The following is a 12,930-nucleotide window of genomic DNA, read 5'->3' as shown; positions in this document are numbered from 1 at the left end:
CCAGGTCTCACAAGTTTTCTGCCTTTGGCACGGTGAAGTCTTACTTACTTTTCTATTGCTATTAGTGAAAATATTTGAGCGTTCCTTCTCTGACAGTTTTCTGCCTGTAAAACAGCACGGAGGCAGTGTCTGATCTCCTCTAACTTCACAAGGCGCAAGGAGAACCAAGATCAACAGCCTAGGGCTGATTCCTCTGAGGTGTAGGTCAAACATGCCTCATCTGTCCTCCATCTTTACCAATTCTAACACCAACCATCCCTTCCACAGCACTCTACTTTTCTGCTGGGTTCGATAATTCATTGCAATGACCACACAGAACTCACAAATAATACTTATAACAATTATGAGGTTTATTAGGGAATTAATAGGTTATGATTCAGGCTCAGGAACACTCAAAGATACAGTTCTTCCATCAGGACAGCCTCTTCCCAGCCATGCCCTCAGGCACACCTCTCCCTAGCCCTAGGCCTCTGCCCAAAGGCACTCAGCTTTCTCTCTCCGTGGGCCGGGAAGCCTACCACATTGTCTCCTGCTGCTAGGTCTCTGCTGTCAGGTCTCTCCTCCCACCTCTTCTCACTATCATCAGGGTTACAGCTTGCTTTCTGGCTCCTGGGTCCAGGGGCTTCTCAGTGCAGACATCCCAAGTCCGAAGGATGTGGTGGTTCCTGGCTGTTATTCCTTGCAGGTGCTGGGATTCTCCTCTCTGCTCTGGAATTGGCTCTCTTTTCGGGCAAAACTGACCAGTCTCCTTGGTGGGCCATCATTCCCCTATGACACAGTCCCACCCAATCACTTGGGTGGGAGTTACAAGACCATGGCTAGAAAGGCCACACAGGAGTAATCAATTGCACTGCACTGCCTTACACAGGTTCCAGCTTTTCAGGATTTACTGTATATGTGAGTATATAGGTCTTAGTATATGACTGTACGTACAGTCTCTCTTCATCCTTGGTCACCTTTTGGAACTGCTACCCAAAATGCTCTTCTGCCTGCATTGCATTAGGCTTAACCGTGTTCCTCTTAGAATTGCTCTGTCCAGTGGAGAAGCCACTAGTCTCAAGTGGCTGTTAGGCACTTAAAAGGTGACTGGTCTGAATTGAGATGTGCTGTAAGAGTACAGTACAGACTGAATTTGGAGGTTGCTTATGAAAAAAGAATGTAAAATGTCTCATTAATTTTTATATCGATTACATGTTAAAATGATAATATTTTAAAAACGGAACAAACAGATGGAAATAATGAGAATGTTCACACGTTGTGAAGAATGTAACCAGTGTCGCTGAACAGTTTGTATAATTGTTGAACGGGAGCCTCACCTGCTATGTAAACCTTCACTGAAAACACAATACAATATTTTGTAAAAAAGGTAATATCTTGGATAAAAATATATATTTTTTTTAATAAAATATTAAATTAATTTCACCAGTCTCTTTTTAAAAATGTAGCCACTAGAAAAATTTTTATCGCATATGTGGCTTACATTATATTTCTATTGGACAATATTCTAGAATAATGTAAAACTCATCATTATTCAAGCAGCGAAATCCCTATTTCTGCATACTGTCTAGTTCTAGTCCAGATTTTTTCCCCCCAAGATTCCTTGGCCTGAACCGCATGTAGGTGCTAGCCTGCCATGTGGCATGGCAATGCCTGCGTGTGACTTAGGAATAGACTTCTGTCTTCTACATGTAGACACGTTAAGTGTCATCATGGTATCATACACAGAGCCACTCAGAAGAAAAAGTTTGAGACAATTGACATGAATTGAAACCTTTGCCTTTGTTGTATTGTATCATTAAAAAAGAAAAGAATTTTAACATTGTGAAGGTTATATTGCTTTATGGATCTTTAGCTATGAGCTCTGTAAATGAATGTTACATAAAAAATAAATGTTAATGAGGAAACCTAACTGTTTTGTTGCAGGAAACATTACGTTATGGTTTTACTGCTTAAACTGATAATACTGTATTTCATGCACGAATATTAAAATAAGAAACGTGCTTTTACTGACTCTTTTATTGCTGTTGGAAATACAGTTAGCATGTAATCCACATTACAATTATGACCTGCTGTATTTGTCTTATTGCAGATTTTAAGATGTATATAAAAGACAGCAAACTCCCCCTTGAACTGAGACAGCTCGAAACAGAGGTTATGTTTTAACTTCATGTAATTTTGCATAACTGCTAGATATAGCGTGGCTTGAAACATTACCTCAGCTTTTTTAATAGAAAACATTTTTTAAAAAACCTTCTGGATTTGAGTTTGAATATTAAAACTTCTCAAAATTACATATTTTAAATTTCAAATGATCAGCAATAAGCTTATAATTACATCTGGTATAAATATGGTTGCTAAGCAATAAAACATTTGTTTGATCATTACAGAAATGTTCTCTTGTAAAACACAATTTTGTCTTAATTTTTAGGAAACTAGAATTCGGGCAATGGATAAGGATGCCAAGAAAAGAATCCATAGTTTCTCTGTCATCAACCCTGGTTCTGGACAGGCTATCACTCAGATTTTTTCAGCTGACGATAGAGAAGGTCTTCAGAAGTGGATGGAAGCCTTCTGGCAGCATTTCTTTGATCTTTGTGAGTAGATGTTTGGAGTTTTTAGTAGTATATTCAGGTAGCATGAGAAGATGCACACCGCAATCTGAATATTGAAATTATAATCTTACTGTTTGGATGATCTTACTTATTTTCTTTTATGCTTTTTAATAAAATAGTAGTATATTATCAGTGTACCCTGTGCTTTTTTCTCTCAGCTACTCCCTAAAGACATACTGACTAGTTGCCCTTTGAATTTCAGCATCTCTACTTCTTACATTTCAGTTCCTGAATCCCTAAAACAACCAAACAGCGTTTTCTCAGAATATTAGGTTTTAACAGCTTAAGGCAATGTATTTTATCCAAGGGATAAGGAGCCATTTGAGAAGTAAAAAAACTTCTTCAGGATGCTGAAATGTTAAAATGTTCAGAGGAGCCTCATTTTTATGTAACCTTCTGTTAACTCCAGATTCATTATAATACCATCTTGGACATCATCCAAAGCGTTGTTTTTTTTTTTAAACTGCACATATGGTTTTTCAGTCTCAATAATACAATCCAGTGGCACGGATTATAAAAACAATGTGATAGTCATATAATAGGGTTCTAGTATGTAAAATATGTGAAGCTCTAAAAAAAGAAAAAATATATATTTATTTTTATTTATAGTATGTAAAATATGTGAAGCTCTAATTGTTATTTCTCAACTTAAGGAGGAATTTCAAGAGAAAAATATTAAAATTTTAGCAGTTTTTTTTTTTTTAACTGACAAACTTAACAGCTTATTTATTATATATAATTTTGTATTGAAAATGTAGAATATTAACAATGGCTATTTCTAATCAAAGTAAACCTGTTAGGTTCAACTAGTATTTTATGTTTTTAGAATGCTTTTCTATAGAATCACAAAGTAGAGAAATAACCTTGGTTTTTCAAAGCAGCCATTTCCAAACAATGAAAAGTTATTTCTACAACTCCTAGAAATAATTCTACAGACATTTTAGGAATTCTTACTAGCTGTTTCTGGAATGTTGTGGTTACATACCTGCAGTCCTTAGGTTAATTTTTATAAGTCTGCTCTGATCCGTGTCCTGTTTAAGAATTACATTGATAGGGAGAGGGGGCAAGTAAGGGAACCAAATTTATTGTTTACCTCCCATATACCAGATGGGTTCATTTATTTCTCATAACATGCCTGTGAGGTAGAAATAGTTTTTCTCTGCTCTACAGATAAGATGAGCCCTGAGGAAGTTTCTGGTTCACTGCAGGGAACCAGAGGACCTCCTTCATGGCATTCTTGGACTCTTTAGGACTTTTTTTTTCCCTTAAGTACTGTCCCTAGGCACTCAACAAATGCTCACGCACTGCATTTCTTTTTTGTAAGTTTCAGTGGATCTTAAGCGTGTAACACACAAGATAGCAGCTTCCTTTCTTTTGTTGATCACAGCTGAAATTTTAACTCCTTTCCTAATGCTTTGATGTAGATGGTCTGTCATACAAAGACATTATTATTTTTAGAAATGATTCTGGTATTTTATAATTTTTATATGCATAAAAACAGGAAGGAAAGGGGTAAGTGAAGGTAGAACTACAGAAACGTTGTAGTCTGGACACCAGCTACAACTTGATTATGATCTCATGTTTTCATTCCCTAAGTTTATGTGAAATAATTTATCATGCTAAAGTAAGGAGTTGGAGGGATAAGAATCTCATGACATTTTTGTACTGTCAAAGTAATAAGAAAGTGATGACAACTGAGTTCTCAAGTCTGGTTATTTCTTTAATATTTAATGCTTCTTGAATAAAATCTGCCAATCTACTTAATTCTTAAAGTACAAATTGTATCTCAACTGTTCCTTACTATTATGTTTACACTTTAGAATTCATTGTGCTTGGAGAAATGGAAGGAAAGATGGAAGCATATAAACTGTCCTAAAAATTGACTTATATTTTAAAATCTTTTACGCAGGAGCCCTGGTGATGCAGTGGTTAAGTGCTCAGCTGCTAACCAAAAGGTTGGAGGTTTGAACCCATCAGCTGCTCTGGAAGAAAGATGTGGCAGTCTGCTTCCATAAAGATTATAGCCTCAGAAACCCAATAGGACAGTCTGCTCTGGCCTATAGAAGGTCGATATAAATTGGAGTCGACAGCAACAGATTTATGTTCCTAGTGGTAGATAGGTGTAATCTCTTGTGATCTTAGTTGAAGTATGGTGTTTAGAGCAAAGCAGAAGATAGATAGTCAGGGAAAAATAAAGTAAGAGTAATTTAATATTTGGACCAGTGTTCAATTCTTTGGTCCCACTTTAAGAGTGAAAAACCAGGAAGGTGATATAAATAGAAATCATAAGGAAACATTGAGAAAACTAGGTTCAGTTATACTAGAGGAGAACAGAAGGGGTGGTGATGGTGGGGATGAGAGAAAATGATAAAAAATTATAAGGAAACATTGAGAAAACTAGGTTCAGTTATACTAGAGAAGAACAGAAGGGGTGGTGATGGTGGGAATGAGAGAAAATAATAGCTGTCTTTAATATTTAAGAGCTAACAAACATGTAAAAGAGGAATAATGCTTGTTCTGGATAGTCAGAAGGGGTGGAATTAGGAATGATGGTTCAAAGATACAGAAAGTTAAAATAGATTTGGAACATTAACTTTTCCCCAAATATTTAATAATATAAATAATATATTGTTTTGTAGATGTATTATAAACAATACAAATATTGAGTTCCATTAGCGGCTTAGCATAATGGATTGTTTTGACTGGGAACATTATAACAATAAAGAGTGTTGTGGGAAACATTTTCTTTGTATACATCGTTATGTGAGTAAAACGTATCCATTTAATATTTCAGATTGGGCCTTTGTTTTCATGTTAGCATACTGACTATCACATATAACTATGCATACTAATTTATTCACTGGCAAAATAAATGTTCCAATTGTAAAGTCTTGACCAGTGAACATGCCACATTTGCACCTCTGACTTCAGTAACACACAGGATAATGTGGCATTATATTCCAATTTTCAACATGGTTGGTATTCTGCTACAAGCTTAAGAGTGAGAGGCTTTCATCTATCAACAAAGAGAAAATACTGTACCTTATAATTTGTCTAAGAATGTGACAGAAAAATATTTGCTAGTCTAAAATCTTTCATTATTTTTCCATTAGATAAAGGTTTTTTGTTTTGTTTTATGTCCCCAGGAAGTAAAATCTGGCTTTTATATATTTATCTAAAAAAGGAAGTAGAGGGGAGGAATTAGTTATTAGATCTCAGATCCTACTAGATTTGAAGCCTTATACTGAGGGTTTTATTCCTTTTATGAGTTGCTATGTGGGCTATTTGAAATTTTTACTTAGAAGTAGATAAAATGTAAGTATATTCTGTACTTAGCATTGTAACAAGACACACTGTAAGGTTTTTGTTTCTGAGCTATTCAAGGTGATGAATTTTTAACTTATGCTTGTGCTACTGTGACTAATTGTTAGACTAAAAACAATATAAACAAATAGATAATTTGACTAAAAATGTAATGTCTTTAATTTTTAAGCCATGGAAAATTAGTTGGATATTGAATATGAATATTGAGAACATAAAAGACAGAGAATTATAGATCATAAATCAGTCTAAAAAGGCACGTATATGTATTATATTTACTTTTCTACTAGTATAAATCGGGTATAAGAATGGGGAACCTCAGTAATTTATAATACGTAGTATCTATCTATTGCCGTCGAGCCGATTCCGACTCATAGTGACCCTATAGGACAGGGTAGAGCTGCCCCATAGAGTTTCCAAGGAGTGCCAGGCGGATTTGAACTGCGGACCTCTTGGTTAACAGCTGTAGCACTTAACCACTACACCACCAGGGTTTCCATGTGATATATAGGCACATTGTATCTATTACCTTTGCTGTCTATCATGCAGGTACATAATAAGTATGTGAAAGATTAAATTTTTTTTATATCTAATCAGGAGAAATAATCTGAGGATTTTATTTTAAGATGAAAATAATAAAACATAATTTAAAAGAAAATTAATATTTACCACAGTTACTTAACTTACTAGTTGAAACCAATTATTCAAGAGCATTTTTTTCCTTATTCTAAATTCATAATGACTTTAAAGTATCTTTCCTAAAATAAATTAGACCCAGTTCGTATTTTATTGAGTGATATATCTTTATAGTGATAGGCTTTTATGAGTATCTTTTACTTAAGTGGAAATACAGTGTTTTTCTAGAATTACGTAATCTTTAAAAGTATGATGATCATCTTAAAGAGAATAATTGTTAAATAATTATTTCTTAATTAAATTTTTCACAGTTAAAAACTGTTTTTGAGATCCACCACTCGTTTTTTCTACTTCCTTCTACATAATTATATTCCAGTGGATTGTTTACCTTCCAGCTGCCTTAAATACTGCATGTTTTTACTGAATATTTAAAAGAAGAGGACCTTTTCAAACCTTTACCATAAGTAGAAATTTTCAAGTAATTAGTGAAACGGTTTAGTATTTAATAGCCTAGAGATCTTAGCTTAATATCTGTACACAGAATTTTATTTTTTAAATAGATTACCTTTATCTCTTGACTTGGACTTTGAAATTATAGGTAGTACTAAGTTTTTGTGGAAGCTTGCTTAAGCAGTACTTTACAAATTTACTGTTATTTGTTTTAACAAAAAAAGGTGTTTATATTTGTTGAAAATGGAATTTATATCTTCACATTTATGTTTAAACCCAATGCCTTCCTTTTTATGGTTTTTTTATGGTTCTTAGGCCAGTGGAAGCACTGTTGTGAAGAATTTATGAAAATTGAGATTATGTCACCAAGGAAACCACCTTTGTTCTTGACAAAAGAGGCGACCTCAGTCTACCATGATATGAGTAAGTGGGGTTTGTCTTTCTAAGCTGCAGGGTAACAAAAACAACATTGTCCATATTCAAGCAGCTTATTCTATTGACATTAAAATGCTAACATTTTCAGGGCACAGTCAAAATGAATGAAAAAAGACTGTGATTATAGACTAAGGAATTCATGTTTAATAGATGAATTAATACAAAATTAATGAATACACATTTTTTATAGTTTGAATGCTTAAGATCAAACAAAAACTTTAAGGCTTCAAAATGAATAAAGGTGCAGTGGAAATAAATACCAGCTGAGGAGCTGATGAAAATTCTGAAAATGTAAGCTTATAGATTCTAAAATATGGTCATGTTCATTTTTCTGTATTTTATTAAATTTCTTTTTAAGTAGTCTTCTAAATGAATATTAATGAATGGAAGCTTTCATCTCAGTCCAAAAAAATTGGTTAAGTTTAATACTTAGGAAAATTTAAAATTTTTATACTCATTAATATTCCATTTTTCCACATATCAAAGGGGGTTTATTTATCTTTGTAGGGTTGTCTCATTTAATGTGTTGTGAACAAGCACAAGTCACTGCTAAATTCTAGTCTAATTTGTCTCTAATGTACCTATACTTATATATACTTTAAGATGTTAGATTAAATATGATAAATTTGGATTTATACATTTGAAAATACCAATGATTCATTTAATAAAGTTATTTATCTTTGTTCTCTTATTTTTCCCAAAGAAAATTTCAACCCACACCCTTATCATCACCACAGTAATATCAGAGCTTTATCTATTTTTCTGTTTTGTTTTTTTTTTTTTCCACTCTATTTCCTGGTTTGGGGTTTTTTGTTCTTTTGTTTTTTTCCCCTTTTAAAATAAATTTTGCTGGTTTACAGGAAATAATCCTAATCCAATTTCAGTAGTCCTGGTTTTTATATCAGACTTTTGTAAAAAAAGGGAATCCACTCTTACATAGAAGTCAGAATAGGTTTTAAGTCCAAGAAAAGTTATCTAATAAATACTTAATTTATAGAACCAAAACAAAAAAAATACTCATCTAACTCCACTCTTTTGCAACCTAGATTTTACTCATTTGTTTAGGAATGTGTGTGTATAGATAGATAGATAGGCAGGTAGGTAGGTAGGTGGGTGGGTGGGTAGGTAGGTAGAACAAAAAATCTCTCCCTAATATTTGGTTGTATTTCGTGTAGTTACTTTTAAAAGTAAGTGTTTCATTGCTTATGCTAGTCTAAATTTTTGATGACCATTACACTAGTACAGTTGTTTAGAAAAAAATAACTTATTCAGGTAAAAAAGTGTATACTGCTTTTGAATTTTTCCCATGTATTTTTTCCTAAAATTAATATAGGCATTGATTCTCCTATGAAACTTGAAAGTTTAACTGATATAATACAAAAGAAAATTGAAGAGACGAATGGACAGTTCCCTGTTGGTCAGCATGAAGAGTCCTCGCCACCTCCATGGGCCTCACTCTTTGATGGTAATCATCAAATGGTTGTCATTCAGAAAAAAGTATTATCTCCTGGAAGTGAGCAGTTACATGACGGGAAAGGGAAAAAGAGACGGGCTCCCCTTCCTCCTTCTGATAAACCTCCATTCAGCTTAAAAACGCAATCCAGCATAGATCAATTGGTTAAGGACAAGTGGGGAAAAACTAGTGTATCTCGGACCTCGCCATTGGATGCCAAATTATCGACTCTAATGCATCACCTGCAGAAACCAGTGGCTGCTCCTCGAAAACTTCTTCCTGCCAGGAAAAAGAGTTTAACTGACAGTGAGCACACAGACACTAAAGCCAGTTTTGAAGCCAAGCCAGTGCCAGCTCCAAGGCAGAAATCCATCAAAGACATTTTGGATCCTAGATCATGGTTGCAGGCACAAGTATAGAAAACTCTTAATGTGTAAAACATTTATCAAAATCTATAACCGTGAGGCTTAATTCAGAGGCATTATAGATGTAATGACATGTAATTATGTAGGTAAATGTGACAGTGATTTACATCAATGATTAATAATCTACTAGTTATAGAAAAAAATGTGAGTGATTTCCCCAGCAAAGTGCAAGAGGCAGTTCCTAGACAATATCCTAATTGTTGGAAGGGTTAATTTATTCGTAAATTAGTACCAGGAAGTGAACAAGAACTACGCAGAAAAAAGCATTCAAATTTCTTTTAGGGAGAGACTGTCTAGTAATTTAAAATGTGTTAAATATGAGCTATATTCTCATTGTGAGAATTTTAATAGTAATGGAATGTTTCGAATGTTTTATTCAAGCCACAAATTATAAAATCCACCCAAGAAAATTTCTTCTTAGCATTCTGGAATTCTCATCTAATGGTTCACTGGCTCTCATCTATTGTTCAGCTTGGTAGTTTATAGGCCTGACCTTTTTAAATTCCTGGGATACATTTTGGAATATTAAATTCTTCCATCTTTAAAGAGAATTTTAACATGTTGTTCAAACTTGTTTCCTTGACGAGCCCTGAAATCCTGTTATTAACTCTTATTAGTGAAGCATAACATTTATTAGTTTAGAAGAATGATAGATGAAATATTTTTTACATCCACTTTTCTATGTGTGATGCTAATGTCCATTGTGACTTTGGAATTTGGGGAAGTGGGTAGCTGATTAACGCCTTAAGATCCATTTAATACTTATTTTAAAAGCAGATAGCAAATTCAAAAATAACAAAAAATTTGGCCATGATAATAATTTTCAGGGTTCATCTTTTTTTTTTTCTTAATTACCGTATGCTTATGCAATTAACGCGCACCCTCTGTGTTTGTTTGCCAGCCATGCATCTTCCCCCTCCCCCAACCATGAGGTATTTTCATAAGCACACTATCCTTTTTTTTTTTTTTAACAGCAACTTGGAAGAGAATTGGCATGGCAGCCTTGTGAGGGAGCCTCGCAGGGGAAGGGCGTGGCCCACAAACACACAGGCATTATTTCCATAAAAATACAGTAGATGTCAGCTATTGATATTATTCATTTAAAGTCATATTTTTACAATAGTGACATAGGAATCATTTCCATAGGGGGTAATTTCCATAGCAACTAATCATAGTGACCCAAACAGGATTATGAAATGGAGTGAGGAGTAAATAGCAAGAAGATGAAATTTCATTTCTTACAATAATGCTTCTTGTAAACAAGAGCTTAACAGTTTGAAAATCTAATCAGAATTTCCAAATAAAGCAGTTTCCATAAGATGTCACCAACAACACTAAATCTCAAATCACACCAAACCCTAAATGTCATTGGAAGAAATAAAAATAAATGAATTAAATTACTGCTCTACGTGTAATATTTAGAGATCTTTTTAAAGCTAGCAAGAGCTCTATTTGGATCAGAACTACATTATTTTAAAGTAAAATGAATACTTGTCAAAAATAACTTAATAATTGAACCTTTTGTTATTTTTAGACACGTCTTTTTTTTCCCCTGCTTATGTAGAATGACGTAACTGCTATATTACTTTTGTGTTTGCCCAGGACTCCTGGTAAAAATTGGGACTCAAGGGAGTAATGATACAAAAGGTCTATTGTGACTGGCAACACCAGGATAGACTTGGTGAGAAGCAAACCGTAATATTTGCCCAGTTTTAGAGACAGTCACACGTATGAAAACTTTAAAAAGTAGGATTAATTTACTTTTCTAGCCAGAAAGATCTCATAAATTTCTGGTGCAATTGCCATTCCAGCAAATGACGTATTAAAAATCAAAAGGATATTATTGTTTGTTTATTTTTTAAACCTCAGTGCTGTTTTTGACAGCATTTGTGCTTGTTGTTGCCACTAAATTATAGAGCTAGAAGATGCTGCAGGCAAAATTGTTTCTGAAACTGGCATCCAAGGAATTCTTTTTTTCATAGTTGGTGCCTTCTTTTATAATGAGTCAGTATTTTAACTTCCAAACTATATTCTTGTCATTTTTCCTCATGCAGATTTTAGCAGAAAGAATTTAAGTAAATCAAGGAAGAAAATATATTCATAGAGAACTTACTGAGCAGTTGTAGTTGTGTCCTCAGTGTGGAAACTCTGGAACAGGACTGAAACCGTTCTTCTTGGATCCATGTAGGTGAAGCCTGACCAAGGACTACCCACCTCCACCCCTGAAAACAATGCTGTTTGTTTGTTTCTGGGAGATCCATCTTACTGCATGCTACAAAGCCTTGGAAATCATCCTGAAGCTCTTAGCTGCAGGTCTTCAGGCCATAAAAAAACAGTCGTCCAGTCGATTGCAATGCATGGTGACCCCGTGTTGCAGAGTAGAACTCGGCTTCATGGAGTTTTCAAAGTCAATGACCTTTCTGTAGCAGATCATCAGTCCCTTCTTCCTAGGAGCCTCTGGGTGGGTTCAAACCACTTACCTTTCAGTTAGTAGTTCAACTGCGCTGTCCGAGGACTCTTCTTTGAACATAAATAAATTAAAAAAAAAAAAAAAAAAACCCAAACCCATTGCTGTCAAGTCCTAGAACTGCCCCATAGGGTTTCCAAGGAGGGACTGGTGGATTCGAACTGTCCAACTTTTGGTTAGGAACAGAACTTCTGACCACTACGCCACCAGGGCTCCTCTTTGACAATGTTGTTGTTGTCGTTAGGTGCCACTGAGTCCGTTCTTACTCATAGCGATCCTATATACAACAGAATGAAACACTGCCCCGTTCTGCACCATCCTTACAATTATTGCTATGCTTGAGCCCATTGTTACATCCGCTGGGTCAAACCATCTCATTGAGGGTCTTCCTCTTTTTCACTGACCCTCTACTTTACCAAGCATGATGTCTTTCTCCAGTGACTGTGCCCTCCTGCTAACATGTCCAAAGTATGTGAGACATTGTCTCCCCATCCTTGCTTCTAAGGAGCATTCTGGTTGTACTTCTTCCAAGACAGATTTGTTCGTTCTTTTGGCAGTCCATGGTATATTCAATACTCTTAACCAACACCCCAATTCAAAGGCATCAGTTCTTCAGTCTTCCTTATTCATAATCCAGCTTTCGCATGTGTATGAGGCAATTGAAAACATCATGGCCTGGGTCAGGCGCACCTTAGCCCTCAAGGTGACATCTTTGCTTTGAACACTTAAAAGAGGTCTTTTGCAGCAGATTTGCCCAGTGCAATGCATCTTCTGATTTCTTGACTGCTGCTTGCATGGGTGTTGATTGTGGATCCAAGTGAAATGAAATCCTTGACAACCTCAATCTTTTCTCCGTTTATCATGACGTTGATTATTGGTCCAGTTGTGAGGATTTTTGTTTTCTTTATGTTTAGGTGTAATCCATAGTGATGATTGTGGTCTTTGATCTTCATCAGTAAGTCCTTTAAGTCCTCTTCACTTTCAGCAAGCAAGGTAGTGTCATCTGCATATTGCAGGTCATTAATAAGTCTTCCTCCAATCCTGATGCCCTGTTCTTCTTCATATAGTCCAGCTTTTCAGATTATTTGCTCAGCATACAGGTTGAATAGGTATCGTGAAAGAATACAACCC

The 12,930-nt window shown here is 35.0% G+C and overlaps 1 protein-coding gene across 1 annotated transcript in view; it reads left to right on the top strand.

The window, feature by feature from the left end:
- RTKN2 (rhotekin 2) overlaps nucleotides 1–11,789 on the top strand; it is an 88,180-nt gene extending 76,391 nt beyond the window's left edge. Inside the window, exons 10-12 of the mRNA XM_003409284.3 lie at nucleotides 2,429–2,594; nucleotides 7,335–7,442; nucleotides 8,788–11,789. Of these exons, the coding sequence (XP_003409332.2) occupies nucleotides 2,429–2,594; nucleotides 7,335–7,442; nucleotides 8,788–9,326 (813 nt within the window). The 3' untranslated portion in view covers nucleotides 9,327–11,789. The remainder of the gene's footprint in view (nucleotides 1–2,428; nucleotides 2,595–7,334; nucleotides 7,443–8,787) is intronic.
- The last annotated feature ends 1,141 nt before the right edge of the window (nucleotides 11,790–12,930 follow it).

The sequence above is a fragment of the Loxodonta africana genome, chromosome 16 (assembly GCF_030014295.1).
Source record: "Loxodonta africana isolate mLoxAfr1 chromosome 16, mLoxAfr1.hap2, whole genome shotgun sequence".
NCBI classification, from domain to species: domain Eukaryota; kingdom Metazoa; phylum Chordata; class Mammalia; order Proboscidea; family Elephantidae; genus Loxodonta; species Loxodonta africana.
The sequence above is the reverse complement of the archived record's forward strand: the minus strand, read 5'-3'. Positions and strand labels throughout refer to the sequence as shown.